The sequence below is a fragment of the Zingiber officinale genome, chromosome 8A (genome assembly GCF_018446385.1).
Source record: "Zingiber officinale cultivar Zhangliang chromosome 8A, Zo_v1.1, whole genome shotgun sequence".
Taxonomy (NCBI): Eukaryota; Viridiplantae; Streptophyta; class Magnoliopsida; order Zingiberales; family Zingiberaceae; genus Zingiber; species Zingiber officinale.
In genome coordinates, this window is record NC_056000.1 from 45,399,266 (window position 1) to 45,415,200 (window position 15,935).

General features: G+C 44.3%; 1 protein-coding gene across 1 annotated transcript; it reads left to right on the forward strand.

Moving 5' to 3' along the window:
• Positions 1–378: 378 nt before the first annotated feature.
• LOC122008764 (ubiquitin-40S ribosomal protein S27a-like) lies at positions 379–1,109 on the forward strand. The gene has a single exon (XM_042564605.1). It carries the CDS (start codon positions 451–453, stop codon positions 922–924), a length of 474 nt encoding a protein of 157 aa, XP_042420539.1. The 5' UTR covers positions 379–450; the 3' UTR covers positions 925–1,109.
• The last annotated feature ends 14,826 nt before the right edge of the window (positions 1,110–15,935 follow it).

Consider the following 15,935-nt stretch of genomic DNA (forward strand, 5'->3'; position numbering starts at 1 on the left):
ACTGATGAAACTCCATAATATTAGGGGTTTCATTACCGACAAGGGGAAGGGGGGCCGAGCCTTGCACTAACTAGAACTTTGTGCGTGTCCTGATTTGGATATCACAATAAAAGCTACAGTAGCTTCGAAAATAATGAAATTTGGCAATCTTCAGTGATTTTTTTTTAATTGGCCAATAAAAGAATCAGTTTTCATGAGCATCGAATATGATGTACCGCCGGAACATCTTATGATAGTCACTTATATTCTCAGTTTAATGCGTTGATTACCGTTGATTTAGTACCAACGGTAAGCTTAATTGGTACATTTTGACATTATCTACACCCGGCAGAATAGCAAATCATATGCCAACGTATATAATTGCTCTTCTTCCTATCCAAAGCGAACCCTAACCCTAATTTCTTCCTATCGAAAGCGGCGGCGTTGCCGGGAGCACCATCGGCTGCGAATATGCAGATATTCGTGAAGACCCTCACGGGAAAGACGATCACCCTCGAAGTGGAGTCGTCGGACACCATCGACAACGTCAAGGCAAAGATTCAGGACAAGGAAGGGATTCCGCCCGACCAGCAGCGCCTAATCTTCGCCGGGAAGCAGCTCGAGGACGGCCGCACTCTCGCCGACTACAACATTCAGAAGGAGTCCACTCTCCACCTCGTCCTCCGCCTCCGCGGCGGCGCCAAAAAGCGCAAGAAGAAGACCTACACGAAGCCCAAGAAGATTAAACACAAGAAGAAGAAGGTCAAGCTAGCCGTGCTTCAGTTCTACAAGGTCGACGACTCCACCGGCAAGGTCACCAGGCTGCGGAAGGAGTGCCCCAACGCTGAGTGCGGCGCCGGCACCTTCATGGCCAACCATTTCGACCGCCATTACTGCGGCAAGTGTGGCCTCACCTACGTTTACCAGAAGGCGCAAGGTGAGTGAGAAAGTACCAATTCCACTAGATGGCGAAAATTCCACCCCCAAAATCGATCTTTTACTTGTTTTTGGTCTCCATTTTACTCGATTTCTCTGTTAGAAAAATAATCTATACAACCTCGTTTTGAGGCATCATTATCTTCTTTGTGAATCTAACGCTGGATGACTAAATGGATACTCTGCTTCATAAAGTTCGCTCCTTGATCGTGCATCTGATCATCACTGTTTGTTTGTTCCTGTTCTTGCGATTTTACTTGTTTCTGTCGACAAACGATCAAGACATCATTGTTTTCTTTCTGAAGCTAATGTTGGATGATTAACTGGTTGCTTTGCATCTCAAAGATTGCTTCTTTTTGCTTCTGCAATTGGTCAATAATATTAGTTTGTATGTTGATTTTTGGGCAATCCATTTGATGACTCAATGTTCTTCACGCAAAAGTTATAGTTTTTTTTGGATTTGAGTGTTATTTACTAACTTGTTGAGTTAATGCAAGGATGTGTTTCTGCTTATGCATTCAACCAATTTTGCACACTAGTTGCTTTATTAAGAGTTCTTCAATTTCCCTCAGTTCGATATACAATAATATAGAATAGATCGATCCTAAATATCGACTTCCCTTCCACAAAACACAAGCTCAAACAAATATATTAGTAACCAATGCACTTTTGCGAATTGAAGTAACACCTGCAACAATATTGTTAGAAGTTTAGCCCCATATGACTTACAAATCACCATTTAAACAAGGCAATGAAGTAAACTTGTAGAACAAACTTATTCAAGTTTTGGGTTACGTTCTTCAAATATGATCTCCCGATCTAATGTTTGGAACTCGTGCGTGCGTCAAAAGTTAGGGCGTAGAGAGAACAAGAGGTAAAGGAAGGAGTGTACTGCGTTGTTTACTTGGGACAAAGGAAACAAAAATCATGGAAATATTTTTATCCTAGGTTTACTTTTTTGAAAAAAATGATTTACTTCGAAAAAACATAAAGAATTCTTTTTGTTTATTTAATGGAATTCTTCTTGTTTATTTAATGGATAAATTTATAAATCCATTGATGGATAAATTTTTTATCATCTTTGCTTCCGTCCAAATCGGGTAGAAAGCAATTCTCTCTCTTAATGCAATATGTTGTCTAGAGCGACATCCTCTACCGACCCGTGTCCTTGCGAGAGTTTATTTGTCATGTTCCATCGCTTGCCTTCTCCTCCCTCCTTTCTTTCTGTTTGTCGTGTCTCTTTTGTTTCTCGTGCAGCAAGAGTCAGCTTTAGCATCCTCTCTTGTTATAGTCTCTGTCTCATTTTCAGATCATCTGGGCTCACCGCCTCCCTTGCTTGGCCATCGGAGCCGACATCTGATGGGGAATTGGCCAGCTCACTTGCATTAGTGTGGGATGCAGGTTCGAGTGTCGTTTTCCTCTTTCTGTACTTAACCTAGCATGCATTCCAAAGATGGAAAACCTAAATGGCTTACGATTTGGGCAACAAGAGAGCGGGTATACCTTTGGCTCATTATGGTCGGCAACTAGAAAAAAAAGCAACGAGATATGTTGTTGCTGTTGGAAATCTTGGAGGAGATGAAAGGAGTGATGGTTTACTGCTGTTGGCTGAGAGAACATGACAAACCAATGATGAAGCTGTGGAAACATTGAAAGACGAGGAAGGAGAGCCTTTCTCCTTTTTGCCAATGGCCTCAGTGTGCTTCGACGGGATCCAATGACTGCCCTGGCTAGCTTCGACAGTTGCTGTGCATGGTTGGAAAAGACAACAAAAATAGCAAGGTGCTGCTCTTGAGAAGGAGAAGGAGACGGCAAGCGACGGCTGGCAATTGTTGTTGCTGCTGTGAGGAGAGGAAAAACAAACTTCTCTTCATGTTTGCTATTAGTGAATGGGAGAATGGGAGAAGAAGAAAGTTGATGTTGTTGCTAGATTTCTGGAGACTCGATGCCCTGTTTACGCTTCCCGCTCCTCCTTCGTGCGATTGTAGCCATCTGCCACATCTCAGAATCTACCACTGAATCTTCAATCCCGAGTCCCAACATTTGTGATCGTCGGCGTTAAGATCATCAACTCAGTTTAACAATCGCACCGCCAGTAAGCAATAGAAATATCATCCGACAAATCAAACAGAAGACGTGGAAGGAATTTTATAAGGAGCAATGCTTTAACACTACGATTCTTTTTATTTATTTATTATTATTATTATTATTTTTTTTTTTTGTCTTTCGCTTCTATCGCTTCTTTTTGTGAAGAGTCTGTATTCTTTCCCCTCCTCTTTTATTCTTTTCTCTTTCCATTACTAATTTTCTTCCCCTCATTAATTCATTTTCTTTCCTTTTTCATCTTTCTAGATAAACATAACATACCTGATGGCGAAGAGGGAAAGAATGGAACAAAAACAAAAAGATTAACAAGGTTGGAACCTCGAGCCTGGGTAATTAGTTGGGTCTTATAAAAATTTTTTATCAATCATCAAGATAAATTAGGAAGTACATATGACATGACAGACGATCCAAAGCCCAGCATGCATCTTTTAATTATAAGTCTCATTTGAATTATTTTTTTTTATAAATATGTCGTGAATTATAAATAATATTGTATCATAGCTCCGGAGGCGCGAGGAGCGAAGGAACGGAGGAGATGGAAAAAGAGCTTTGGGATTCCGATTGTAACTCTATAAGCTTATCGTTAACGGATGGTTCGTGGTAATGCATGAAAAATGAAGGGTAATTATGGAAAAGCGGTATTGTGGAACGGCTCTTACAGCAACTTTTAACTGATGATCACATGTTATAGATTTTATTTTTTTGAAAAATCTCGTTGACCATTGGAACTTCTTGTTTTGTAAGCAACAGCTAGAATTGTCAAAATGCCCCTTTCCCTTCATAATTTACTTAGCATTAACAACGAGAATGACATAGTAAATACATGATATTATGTCATTAGAGTTAACAACTCACAGTATCATCATTTTGTTGGACAAAATAGTATGTGCAAATTTGTCAATTTAAGATATTTTTTGGAAAAGGTAAGTCATTAGGGGTGCAAATATAAAAGTGAAATTTTTTGACTTATAATTTTGAATTTAATTATTTTAAAATTTATCGATATGTCACCATGTCATTATTTTAACGATTAAAAACAAAAAAAAATTAAATGTGTATCATCAAGAATTTTATGATTTTAATGATTATTGATATTAAAAATATTTTTTTTTGTTATTTTAAATAAGTTTCAAAATCAAACTTTTTATCCAAAAAATTCTCTGCTCGAGTCAAATTATCATTGAGATCGGATCCTTTGTCTCCTTATCTTACTCATTTCCTCCAGTCAAGGTCAACTTTGAGGCATATCATCGGAGGCTATGACTTAGGGCTCTCGATTTTTAAAGATCCCGAATTTGATATGCATATATAGTATATACTAGTGTGATTGTACACACGCGTTGCGTGTGTAATATAATAATATATAAATTATTTGGGTCTTTGAAAATCTGAATTGTTTGGATTTTCTAGTGTCACGTTAGAGAATCCAGCAATAAACTATTGTAATGAGCTTCCCTATGCAAAAAATTATTTTAATTTAATATTATACTTATCTTAATAAAAGAAACTAAGAAAAGTATATTTTTTTAACATAAATATTTATAGAAGCTTCTTTGATCATAGTGTTGTCAATTCTAAGATGTGGGACTAAAGAGAACTATATTTTTTATATAAAACAACCAAAGAAAATTACTAATAAACCTTGAAATTATTTTTAATATGAATAGAAAAAAGGATAGTAACGTAAATTCATTTTAGGTTTCACCAAAGTTAGTTAGTAAAGGGGGGAGATTTTTTAATAAAATAGTAAGATTATATATAATTAGATTGTTTTAATAAAATCTAAAAAAATATATTTTATTAGATTATTTTAATAAAGATCCAAATATATATATATATATATATATATATATATATATATATATATATATATATATATATATATATATATATATATATATATTGTTAGATTATTTTAATAATGGTCCCAAAAAATATATATTTTTGGATTATTTTATTAAAGGTCGAAACATATATATATTATTGGATTATTTTAATAAAGGCAAAAAAATATTTTAGGAATGGAAACAATCCTTTTTCCCTTTCCAAAATTTTATTCCTTGTACACCTCTTTCTTCAGTAATACATTAGTTTGAATCATAAACACTAATTTCCTCCTTTCTCTTTTGAATCTCTTCTAATTAAATCAAAAAAAATTATTCTCTAATTGAAATTTTAGTTTCATCAATATATAAACTTATAATATAAGTTACCTATTTATCTATATTTTTTATTATTATCAATATTCAATATTAATTTTTAATATTATATTGGAGTCCAATATTTTATAATTTTTCTTGCAGATTTAAAAGAGTTAAAATATATTATCCCAATTTTAATCATTATAGAGTAGATTATATCGATTGTTTCATGCATAAACCAGACTTTATTGCTCTTTCACTATTATTTTCAATGTTTGTATTTGTTTCATTGTTAGCTTCATTGTTAATTTTGTGTATTTTATTTTTACATTTGAAATTCGTAGTACAAATATTTTTTCAAAGAAATATCAATTTGAAAGTCAGAAAAAAAGGAATGGAACGGATTATTAAAACTCACAAAGGTGTTCTTCGTAAGTTTTTTAAAGTTGACTGTTCAATTGAATATTAAGTTGATGAATTATAAGAAGAAAGTCAAGAAGAACTAAATGATCATATAACAAATGAACAACAATCGAGTAATCAAGAAGAACTAAATGATCATGCAATCAACGAGTGGGAAGAATTGAAAGAAAATGATCATCATAATCATGCAACGAATGAACACGAAGAATTGAGAGAAAATGATGATAATGATTTGAATGTAAATGACTGGTATTAGAAAAACTTGATTGCTTCTCAAAATGCTAAAAATCTAGATTTTTTCAATGATTATTTTATACTTTTTTTTTGGTATTTATAGGTATTGTACTTTTTAGAGAAACTTTGGGAAATATATTTTGTATGGTGTTGCACTTTTTAAAGAATCTTGAGAAATATATTTTATATGGAGTTTATCATATTTTAAATGAAATATATTGATTCTCAAGTTTTCTATTAAACTCTATTCAAATTGTACGCTAGTAAAAAAAAAATTCCCTATAAAGATCTCTTTTCTCTTTTCGCCAAGAGCCCCTAAAAGTCAGGGCCCGCCTTGCCTCCAGCTCATCGTAGTCGGCTCCGGTCGTCTGCCCAATCAGAACTATATTTTGAGGGAAGGTGAACCCAGGGAGATCGCCACTGGTACAATCGGCGTCGAAATCCGGCCGGATTTGAGCAAGTTTTCCTCTGTCGTTTATCTGACCGGATTCTAGAATCGGCCTGCGGCGATCATTTATGTTCACCTTTCTCCCAGGGTATAGTTCTCAGGCTCGGCTCAAGTCTATTTGAGGTCCTAGGCAGAAAATTTTTTTTTGCCCTTTGACATTATTTTAAAAAAAATATTTCTCACCTTTTTTTCATTCAGATTTAGATCGAAAATGGTGGTTTAAAATTTTTTTTAACAAATTAAATATTAATTTTAAAAAATATTTTTTTATACAATTTAATTTTCTCACTTTTTAGATGTAAAATTATTAATTAAAATGTTATATTCAAGTTTTGATAATCTAATTTAGAGAAAGTATTAAACAAAGTATAATTATTAATATATAATAATGCACTTCAAGTAGATAATAACTTTACAATTCACTTAGCTAAAAATAAGTGTATTTAAATGAAAGATGGAGAGAACAACCTTTACTAGAAGGAACAAAATTGAGAAAATAAGAACAATAAAATATGATAACAATATAAAAAAATCATGCTCCCATGTTCGACTCATCATCATTAGCGAAGCACAAAATACAAATAAATAAAAAATAATATATAAAATGATAAAATTGAATACAATCCTTAGAAAATAAAGATCATAATGAAACCAAACTAGCATTTATCAAGAACTAAATGAAAGCCTTTTTAAGCACAAAGCGAAAGAAAAAAAATAAATCATATTTTTCATTATCTAAACCAGAACAATTGTAAATGATAGAATGAAGACAAATGGAAAATTGAATAATTTATTACTGTAAATATATTTAAATAAAAGTTAAACTTAATATCTATCACGGAAGTGAAATGGTAAAGGTGTCTAATTGTTATTGCTAAAAAATAATAAAATCTTTTATTTTGATGACACATTTGAATTTAATCAAACAACAATCATCATAGCACTGACTGCATCAGCGTGTTAGTGTTAGGTGCAGTTTCTCTTCTCCAATCTCAATGAGTAAGAGAAGCACAGAAAGAGAAAGTTGAAAAAGGGGAAAAGGGGGAACTTAAAAAAACTAGCATTTTTATTTTGTATTATATAGATAAGATAAAAAATTTCTAATTCATGTTCTTATTGATCAAAGGAGAGAGTATCACCAATTATCCGGCGGATAGAACAGGAGATCCCCATTTTGAGGGGTCAACGCCACGTGAAAGTCAAAAGGTCAGGTGGTCGACTGGAGAAGGACGGACCTAGCGGCCGACCGGAGAAGGATGGGGCGACCTCCCGGCCGGCCGACCGATGAATAACCGAGGGCAAAAGGCGCCCTGACAGGAGTCGAAGTTCCGGCGCTCGACTGAACAGTAACGATGGGGCGAGCTGAAGTCTTGGCCGAAGACACAAGGTAACATACTGCTAGCAGTCCCTACATGACACCTTACCGAAGATCTCCCCAGCATACCGATGCAAACGGAAGGCCGGACGGGATGTGAGTGCCGTCCGGCCGGGCGTAAAATGAGGGCCGGCCGGACGGGACGCCCCGTCCAGCTGACCGGACGGACGCCCCGGCATGGGGTAGGGAGAGAAGGACGAGGAACATCTTATGACAGCCGTCTAGTCCTATGACTAGGCCATACTCTTAGTCTGGTGATGAGGTGTTCTGCTGTCCCATCGAAGACGTGCCGAGACTGTAGCAGTATGGTGTCAGGTAAGCTTTCTGACAAACGCATACAGAGGTATGGGCTAAGGACACGTGTTTGCCTCGGTAGGTGTGCGTGAGCTCTTTCACCGCTCTATATAAGGAGCCTTATACTTCGCCGGAGGTACGCGTTCTTTGATATTCGGAGCCACCTTTTGCTGTCCGCTTACCTGACTTGAGCGTCGGAGGGTCGTCGCCGGGAACCCCTTCCCGGCCCGACTTCTGTGCAAGTTCGCCGGAGTTTCGTACGATCAGTCGTCGATCCACGTCAGCTACCCGGAGAGTGCCACGTGCCCAGCGTCCGTTGATTCAGCCTTCGGTCAGGATCAATTTGGCGCCGTCTATGGGAGCGCTCCTGCATCCGAACGGAAACAATGGACGAGGCTGGACGACAGCACACGGTGACGCTTTCCACGGAAGAACTTGATGCTCTGATCGAGTTGAGGGCCGCCAAGCTTGTGGAACAAAAACAAAAGACACTAGTCGAGCGGCCTGAGCAGCAAGCCACATCGACCTCAGGTGGCCGAGCGGAAGCACCACCGGCCACGGTTCCATTCCATCGAGCTCTATTCCGCACCCCTGAAGCCGCAGCAACTAATCGAGATCGGGGATTATCTTCGGATGAAATGCCAAGACGAGATAGCAGAAAAGGAAAAGCCCCCCGAGCGGACGCATCGCCCGAGCGGATCAACCGCCAATTTTCAGAGGTTATTCTACGAGACCCTCTGCCCAAGCACTATGTGCCTCCGACGATCGGTGAGTACAATGGAACCAGCGACCCGGATGATCATTTAAGTAAATTCGATAACACTGCAACTCTGCATCAATACACAGATGGGGTGAAATGTCGAGTTTTCCTCACCACCCTTTCCGGATCGGCTCAACGATGGTTTCGGAGGCTGCCGGACGGATCCATCACAAGCTTCAAGGACTTCCGAACGGCCTTCCTCCATCATTTTGCAAGCAGTCGGCGCTATCAAAAAACCAGCGTTAGTTTGTTTGCCATCAAACAGGAAGCCCGCGAATCGCTCCGAGCTTACATCCAGTGGTTCAACAGAGTGGCCATGGACATTCCAACGGCCACCTCGGAGACCATGATGAATGCCTTCACACAAGGCCTCGTGGATGGGGATTTCTTCTGATCACTCATTCGGAAGCCGACCCGAGACTACGACCACATGCTGCACCGGGCCAACGAATACATCAACGTGGAAGAAGCGCAAGCGGCCCGGAAAAAAGAAACTCCAGCCGAGCGGGCTCCTCATGCCGAACGGAAGTCGCCTGAAACAATCCGCTCCCCCCATGCTAGGTCCCAGGTGCAAGAGGTAGCTGTCGCGCGGCCCAGGCCAAAGAAGAGATGGACCCCGATGTTCTGCTCCTTCCACCGGACGGACACACATAACACCAGGGATTGCCGTAGTCTTCCACTAATCGCCCACCTCGTTCCCAGAGGTGGCGGTCGTCGGTCGCCATCAGCCGACAGATGATAGAAGCCTAGTGAAGCCGATCGAACGGTAGCCGACAGACGACAACAACAGACTCCTAAGCGGCATCGCTCTCCGAGGCGGGAGAATCTTCGGATGTCTAGGGAACGTCCCCGACCGTCCGCTCGGGAAGAAGAAAATAGAAGCAATACTTCCCGAGGCGAGATCAACATCATAGCTGGTGGGCCGACCGGAGGAGACTCTAACCGAGCAAGAAAGGCGAGCGTCCGGCAGCTCCAGATCCATGCAGTTGGCTGCAGTCGAGAACGGGCGAGTGGACCCGAAATCAGTTTCGGGCCCGGGGACTTGGAAGGAGTTGAAGTGCCCCACGACGACGCTCTGCTCATCAAAGCGGTAATAGCCAACTACACTATTCACCGCGTTTTTATTGACACAGGAAGCTCGGTCAACATCATATTCAAAAAGGCGTTCGATCAACTACAAATTGACCGAGCCGAGCTGTTGCCCATGACAACCCCCCTCTACGGGTTCACGGGCAATGAAGTCCTGCCGGTCGGACAAATACGGCTGGCTATCTCACTGGGAGAAGAGCCGCTCAGGAGGACGCGGACAGCAAACTTCGTGGTGGTGGACTCTCCCTCATCATACAACGTCATTTTGGGACGACCGGCGCTCAGCGAGTTCCGGGCGGCCGTCTCCACCTTCCACCAGAAGATCAAGTTCCCCGTCGAAGACAAAGTGGGAGAAGTACGGGGAGATCAACTGGCAGCTCGGCGATGCTACGTTGAAATGGTCCGAGCAAAAGCAAATTCCACTCGGAAGTCGCCACGGATCGAGGTGAATGCTATAACTGAAAAGCCTCCCTCTTTAGTTTATGAAGAAAAAGAGGAAGTGCAGATACACCCAACCCGATCGGAGGCCACGACATTCATCGCGTCCGACCTGGAGGCGAATCAGAAAGAGGAGGTGATCCTATGCCTCCGGAGAAACCATGATGTCTTCGTCTGGTCGACCCATGAGCTGCCCGGAATTTCACTAAGTATAGCGCAGCATGAGCTCCACGTCTGACTGAACGCTCGGCCAGTAAAGCAAAGAAAAAGGGACTTCAGCGCCGAGCAGAATGCCATCATCCGAGCGGAGGTGGAGAAACTCTTGGAGGCCGGCCATATACGCGAGGTCCAGTTCCCGAGCTGGCTGGCGAATGTTGTGCTAGTTTCCAAGCCCGGCAACAAGTGGAGAGTGTGCATCGATTTCCGGGACCTTAACAAGGCGTGCCCAAAGGACTTTTACCCCTTGCCCCGAATCGATCAACTGGTGGATTCTACGGCCGACTGTGAGTTGATATGCATGCTCGACGCCTATCAGGGATATCATCAAGTGCCGCTCGCCCGGGAAGATCAAGAAAAAGTTAGCTTCATGACGGCCGACGGCACCTACTGCTATAATGTGATGCCGTTCGGATTGAAGAACGCGGGAGCCACTTATCAACGCTTGATGAACAAAGTGTTCAAGGAGCAGATCGGGCGGAATCTGGAAGTTTATGTGGACGACATTCTTATCAAGTCCATCCGAGCGGCCGATCTCTTCAAAGACATGGAGGAAACCTTCCGAACGCTGCGGAAATATGGAGTCAAGCTAAATCCCTAGAAGTGTCTGTTCGGAGCAAAAGGAGGGTGTTTCTTAGGTTACATAGTGACCGAGCGGGGTATCGAAGCAAATCCCAGCAAGGTGAAAGCTCTACAACACATGCCGCCTCCGCGAAATACGAGGAAAGTGCAGCGTTTGACCGGTCGGATAACTGCTTTGTCCAGATTCATATCCAAAATCGCCGACCGGAGCCTTCCTTTTTTCAAAATCTTGCGCAAGGCCACTAAGTTTCACTGGGACGAAGAATGCGATCGGGCGTTCGAAGATTTGAAGGCATATCTAAACTCTCTCCCGGTATTAGCCAAGCCGGCTGCGAGTGAGCCACTTTGTATCTACTTGTCTTCAACCGAACAAGCAATCGGCTCGACACTGGTGAGGGCGAGCGGAGAAGAGCCTGTGTATTTTCTTAGTCATATTTTAAAAGATGCTGAATCTCGCTACACTGGGCTCGAGAAGCTGGCTTTCGCTCTGGTCCTCGCCGCTCGGCGCCTTCGTCCATACTTCCTGGCGCATACCATCATTGTCAAAACCAATAGCCCGCTCGGGCGTGTATTACTGAATCCAGAAGCGTCCGGTCGGCTCATCAAATGGACGACGAAGTTAAGTGAATTTGACATCCAATACCAGCCCCGCTCGGCAATCAAAGCGCAATCCTTGGCAGATTTTGTGACTGAGGTGCAGGATTCAGAGCCGAAAGCTATGTGGAAAATATTTGTGGACGGATCATCCACTCGGCTCGGAAGCGGGATTGGAATACTGTTGCTCTCCCCTCAAGAAGAAAAGATGCACTTATCCGTCCGGCTGGATTATAAAGCTACAAACAATGAAGCTGAGTATGAAGCCCTCATAGCCGGCTTGCAGGCAGCTCGGCATGTGGGAGCCGGACGGGTGACTATACATTCAGATTCTCAGTTGGCCGCTCAGCAGCTCTCTGACACCTTTGAAATCAACAGCGCTCGGCTCTAGCTCTACGCTAAAGTCTTTGAGAAGCTTAAAACCAATTTTAGAGAAGTCATTGTCCAGAAGATACCCAGAGCGGAAAATCAAGCGGCCGATGAGTTAGCCAAACTCGCGAGCTCGATAACGTCGGTTGCCATTCAACAGCCGATTGAACAAGTATTGTTGGTGGCGCACGTCGACCGTATGGAGGGTCTCACGTTTCCGAGCGACTGGAGGACACCCATCATGGAGTTTCTCCGCTCGGGTGCTACACCGTCTAATCGGGATGAAGCCCAGCTACTAAGGAGGAGAGCCGGTCGGTTCACGGTCATTGGAGATCAACTATACAAGAAGGCTTTCTCCCGCCCGCTTCTGAAATGCGTGAGTTCAGAAGATGCAGCATACATCCTCCAAGAAGTGCATCAAGGATCGTGCGGGGGACATCCGGGCGGGCGATCACTAGCTAAAAAGATACTGCTGGCCGGATACTTCTGGCCCACTTTACAAGCAGACGCCACTCGGATCGTCGCGACGTGCTTTTCTCGACCATATGGGAGGAAGCTGGGTGGATGAAGTGCCAGACGTCTTATGGGCCATCCGAACGACCCCGAAGGAAGGAACTAGCGTCACGCCCTTCCATCTGGTGTATGGCGGCGAAGCGGTTATTCCTGTCGAAGTTGGAGTTGAGTCTGCTCGGATCCAGAATTATGATAAGGACAACGCCGAGCGGAGGAACATGAAGCTGGATTTGGTCGAAGAAGAGAGAGCAAAGGCGTCCGTCCAGCTGATGGCGTACCTTCAAAGAATGAAGCAGAATTACAACCGGCGCGTAATCCCCAGATCATTCCAGGTTGGCGATCTTGTCTGGAAGAAAGTGAAGCCGGTCGGCGACGTCGGCAAGCTAGAAGCTCCTTGGGCGGGCCCCTTCAAAATCATCGAAAAGCTCCGCTCGGGCGCTTACTATTTGGAGGATGAAGACGGGCAGCAGCTGGACCGACCTTGGAGCGTGAATCATCTCCAGCCTTATCGAGCTGGGTGAACGGTGCACTGATGTAACTCATTTTTGTGTATATTCTAGTCGACCATGTCCTTGTAATGCAGGAAGCGAAAATGATTTAAAAGATGGCTAATATGTTCGCCGAGTGGCTATGTTAAAGTTAGCCTTTAAGGTCGTCGAGCTCGGACGTTAAAAATCGAGAGACGAGCCGGCGTCTATAAACCCTCCGAGCGGAAGACCGTCGAGCTCCGACGTTAAAAATCGAGAGACGAGCCGGCGTCTATAAACACCCGAGCGGAAGACCGTCGAGCTCCGACGTTAAAAATCGAGAGACGAGCCGGCGTCTATAAACTCCCGAGCGGAAGACCGTCGAGCTCCGACGTTAAAAATCGAGAGACGAGCCGGCATCTATAAACTCCCGAGCGGAAGACCGTCGAGCTCCGACGTTAAAAATCGAGAGACGGATCGGCGTCTATAAACCTTCCGACCGGAAGGTAGTCGAGTTCCGATGATAAAATTCGATGTTAAAAGACGGGCAACCGGAGCCTGTAAGGCCGTCGGACGAATGGCTCTATGCGTGGTCCTTGGTTGAAAGGACCGAACGGTGATCGGGCCGGCTGTAATAGTGAGAATGAAGCCATCGTATGGCCGGGCGGCTCCTTTACAAAATTTACTTTGACGCGGGGAAATTATGACCGAGACGAGGGTTAGAGATTAGACGCTGGTCAAGCAAACAAATAACCAAAGAAAAAATTCATTCACGCCAAAGCAGCGGACAGACAAAATTTATAACATTTGCCCCGAGCGGCAAGCATACAGCAGATCGTAGATACTTGAAAGAAACTTCACAGACCCTCATTCACAGTCATCAAAATTAAAAAGAGAGTCGGGGATGGAGCCCATCATGGTCGCTAGATCTTCGGGGGGGACGGACAGCTCGGCGGGTATATGGCCCTTGGTCTTCATGTAGTCCACCGCCACCTTGATCGCCTCTTCAAAAGTTAAGGACAGCTTGTCGCTGAACTTTTCACCAAATTCATTCGAGCGAACGAATACTTTGCGCGCTTCCGTCAACCGACCGGACTCCCCGTCCTGATATTCTTTAAAAGTAGCTTTAGAAGCATCGAGGGCAGCTTGAAGATCTTTCAGAGCCCCTTCCGCTTTAGCCTGGTCGGCCGAGCGGCCCTCCCGTTCGGTCTTCAGCAAGGCGTCCAGGTCTTTCACGCGCTGCTCTAACCCCCGGTTCTCTACCTTCATTATATCCATGTCCTCGATGGCTTTAAGCTTCCGGGTGGTTGCAGTCTTTATTTCCTTGTCCCGCTGCTTGACCAAGGCTTCGAGGCGGGCCACTTCGCTCGTCAAGCCGGAAGACTTACCTCGTTCGGCTTCCAGCAACCTTTTGGCCTTCTCCAGAGCGGCTGTCGATTGTCTGTTGTCCCCCGCAGCTTTGAGCTTTTTCAGCTCATCCTCCAGCTCGGCCAGTCGATTGCTGATGGCAATCTGCTCCACCCAGTTCTGCGAACGGATATGAACAACTTAGAAATTCGATCCACAATAGCCAACAAAGCAAAAGAACATACCCCGGTCGCCTGTTGTAAATTGCTGTCGCCGAGCTGCCCAGGAGTCATCATGGTAATTCTGAGCCGAGCATCCTCCCAAGCCTTGGCGAGAAGACCCGTGAGTGTGATTTGCTGCTCGGGGACCACCGACCGATCAGTGGCCACCATGTATTCTTCTGACGGGAGGCGCAGGACGATTTTTATCAACTTTGGGCTGCTCGGATCACCTTGAGAAGCAGCGGCCTTACCGGACGGCTCACCGGTGGAGGAAGAAGGGCGGTCGCCCAACCGCCTAAGACGCCGTAGGGTGCGGGTAGGACTGGAAGGCGGCACCTCAGAGGTAGCCCTTGGAGAGCCGCGCGGCGTCGGGGTACTTTCTATAGAAACTGTCCCGGATAACACTGGAGCTTCATCGCCCCGCTCGGACTGTGGTTCATCAGATGGAGTCGGTTGAGATGCTGACTCTGGCCGTCTGCGCTTCCGAGTTGCCAGGGGAACGTCGTCGGCCGAACGACCCTCTACCTCGACTTGAATAGAGGGTTATATGTCGCCCGCGACCTCGTTGTGAGAGGCAAGAGTGTCTAAGGCTTAGGGGACACCCTGAGTCCCCTCATCTTCTTCGCCGGTCGGATCAGCTGAAGCCAAGCCCCGCTCGGTGACCTCCTTATTCTTGGCCGCCTCGATCTCAGTGGCTCTCAGTTTCAGCCGCTCGGTAGCCTTGGCGCGCCACATGACTTCAGCTGTAGAAGCAAAGAATAAATCAGTTAGAACAAAAGAAACGGGAAGATAAGAGAACTTACTCATGCTGCAAGGCAGATCGGCTGGGATGGAAGACAAGCCGAATAGATACAATACTCCCGGAAGGAGCAGCTTGTCGATGTGATATCGCTGGCCGATCAGCCGGTCAGCTGCATGAAGGTAGGCCGGATCGCCCCTGAACTTGCCGAGCTCCGGTTGCGCTGGCATCGCCGTTTGCCACCTGATACGAAAGGCCGGTGGCTCGGGGAAACGCATGTAGAAAAAGTGCTCCTTCCAATGTTTGTTGGAGCTCGACATGTTATCAAAAAGGACGAAACCTATCCTAGATTGGAAAACAAAAGTTCCCCACTCGGCTTGCTTGGGGTAATAGAAGTAATGGAACACTTTGGGGTCTAATGGGATGTTGTTCAATTTAAAGAGAACTACCACCCCGCTCAGCAGCTGGATGGAGTTCGGAACCAGTTGGCCGAGCGGGATGCGAAAATAATTGCAAACTTGCAAGAAAAACTTATGGGGTGGAAAGCGTAGCCCGGCCAAAAATTGGTCTCGGAAGAAAAGAACGGTGCCGGGCGGCGGTTCATGTGGCCGGTCGGCGGGGGTGGCTATTACTATATGGTGGTCGGAAGGGATGTCATAAGTCC